At 42.1% G+C, this 2,028-nt stretch overlaps 1 protein-coding gene across 1 annotated transcript; it reads left to right on the top strand.

Annotated features, from left to right (window-relative positions):
* Positions 1-258: 258 nt before the first annotated feature.
* On the top strand, positions 259-1,929 carry LOC140967678 (protein JINGUBANG-like). The gene has a single exon (XM_073428377.1). It carries the CDS (start codon positions 319-321, stop codon positions 1,681-1,683), a length of 1,365 nt encoding a protein of 454 aa, XP_073284478.1. The 5' UTR covers positions 259-318; the 3' UTR covers positions 1,684-1,929.
* Positions 1,930-2,028: the final 99 nt, after the last annotated feature.

Below are 2,028 nucleotides of genomic sequence, written 5' to 3'. Positions count from 1 at the left end.
GTGCACATAATAAAAATATTTTTGAAAGTTTAAATGCGAATTAACATTTAACGACAAAGGTAATTTTAGAGCTTACTTTAAAGTTAAAAATACAGACAGCCTAAGAATATTAAATGATATTATTATTACAACAAAAAAGATTTACCACCAACAATGAGGTAAGTTTATTTCCCATTCTATAAATTCTCCTTATTCGTCTCCCGCCTTTAATCCCTCCCTACAAATCCTCTCCTCCACTCCCAATCTCCGTGCCATAATCATCAATTTCCCTAACCAAAGGTCACCTCCTCCTTGATTCTCAAATTCTTCTCTTGCTGCATGATCAAGAATATGATAGAAGATCAAACTAACTCAACAATGTTGGAAGAAAACAACAACAACAACAACCATTCCCACATTTCATCCTCATCAGCCGCCTCTAACGATGTAGATGATTTTGCCATGCGAAACAGCAACTTCTCGGCCTATGATGCCAACCGCCTTAGCTGTGAGGGATCTCCCATGATGATGTCTCCATGGAATCAAACCTCGCCCTTTGCCAAGTCCCCTTGGTCTAACTTCTCCGAAAGCTCGTCCCAAAACATCCCTCAAAACGGACTAATCTGTTCGCTAGTTCGAGAAGAAGGTCACATCTATTCACTAGCAGCCAAGAATGACATCCTCTACACTGGCTCGGACAGCAAGAACATCCGAGTTTGGAAAAATATGCAAGAATTCTCAGCTTTCAAATCCAACAGCGGCCTTGTTAAGGCCATTATCATATGTGGTGATAAGATTTTCACTGGCCATCAAGATGGGAAGGTTCGCGTGTGGAAGATCAATCCTAAAGATCCTAGTTTGCACAAACGCTGCGGCACCTTCCCTACATTCTTTGACATCTTCAAAGCCTCAATCAGGCCAAAAAACTATGTGGAGGTAAAGCGCAAGAGGACAGCGATTTGGATCAAGCATACAGATGCCATTTCTTGCTTAAGCATGAATCAAGAAACAGGGCTACTCTATTCTGCTTCGTGGGACAGAACTTTTAAGGTGTGGAGGGTGCAGAATTCGAAATGCGTCGAATCAGTCAAGGCACACGACGATGCTGTTAACTCCGTTGTGTCGAGCATCAATGGGATCGTCTACACTGGCTCAGCAGACGGGACCGTTAAAGTCTGGAAAAGGGAACAAAATGGTAAGGTGGTGAGACATGTATTAACACAGACACTTCTCAGCCAAGAATCCGCAGTCACAGCACTGGCTGTCAATGGAACAGGTTCTATCGTGTACTGCGGGTCGTCAGATGGACTGGTGAATTTCTGGGAAGTGGAGAAACAGCTGTCACACGGCGGTGTGCTGAAGGGGCACAAACTGGCTGTTCTCTGCTTGTCATCGGCTGGTAATTTGGTTTTCAGTGGGTCTGCTGATAAGACTATATGCATATGGAGGAGGGAAGGGGCCGTGCACACATGCCTGTCTGTGCTTACAGGACACACTGGGCCGGTGAAGTGCCTGGCCGTGGAGGAAGACAAGGAATCAACCAGCACCGAAGATAAGAAGTGGGTGGTTTATAGTGGGAGTCTTGATAAATCAGTTAAGGTGTGGACCGTGTCGGAGACGGCGCCGGATTTGCAGCAGATGGCTTTGATGCAGCAGAGTGAGGGTAATTTTAACTGGGAATCAATACCATCTGCCAAGTATTGAGTTCGTGTGTGTGATCTGGTGAGTCCTTGATTATAAGGTTTTGAATTTTCTTTTACATTCGATGGGAAGAACATTGGCATGAAGGGAGGAAACTATTTGTAAGTTGGTGTCATGGTTAATGAATGTATTACTTACATGATTATAAGTTATTTTTTAAATCATTTTATTTGATTATAAGTTGTAAGAAATAGGACAATGCTTTCTGTTATGCTCCTATTTTTATTCGATCCATTGTCAATTTCTTCATTTTCTAATGTTTAATAAATGGGCTACCAAGTACCGACTGCTAGAAGCATGTTCCAAACATGTTAGATATAATATAAAATTTTAAAATAACTTTAAATA

The sequence above is a fragment of the Primulina huaijiensis genome, chromosome 2 (genome assembly GCF_012295235.1).
Source record: "Primulina huaijiensis isolate GDHJ02 chromosome 2, ASM1229523v2, whole genome shotgun sequence".
NCBI classification, from domain to species: domain Eukaryota; kingdom Viridiplantae; phylum Streptophyta; class Magnoliopsida; order Lamiales; family Gesneriaceae; genus Primulina; species Primulina huaijiensis.
The sequence above is the reverse complement of the archived record's forward strand: the minus strand, read 5'-3'. Positions and strand labels throughout refer to the sequence as shown.

Bases quoted from the DNA above. Each gene is read 5' to 3' on its own strand.
- LOC140967678 (XM_073428377.1), top strand. From the start codon at position 319: ATGATCAAGAATATGATAGAAGATCAAACTAACTCAACAATGTTGGAA.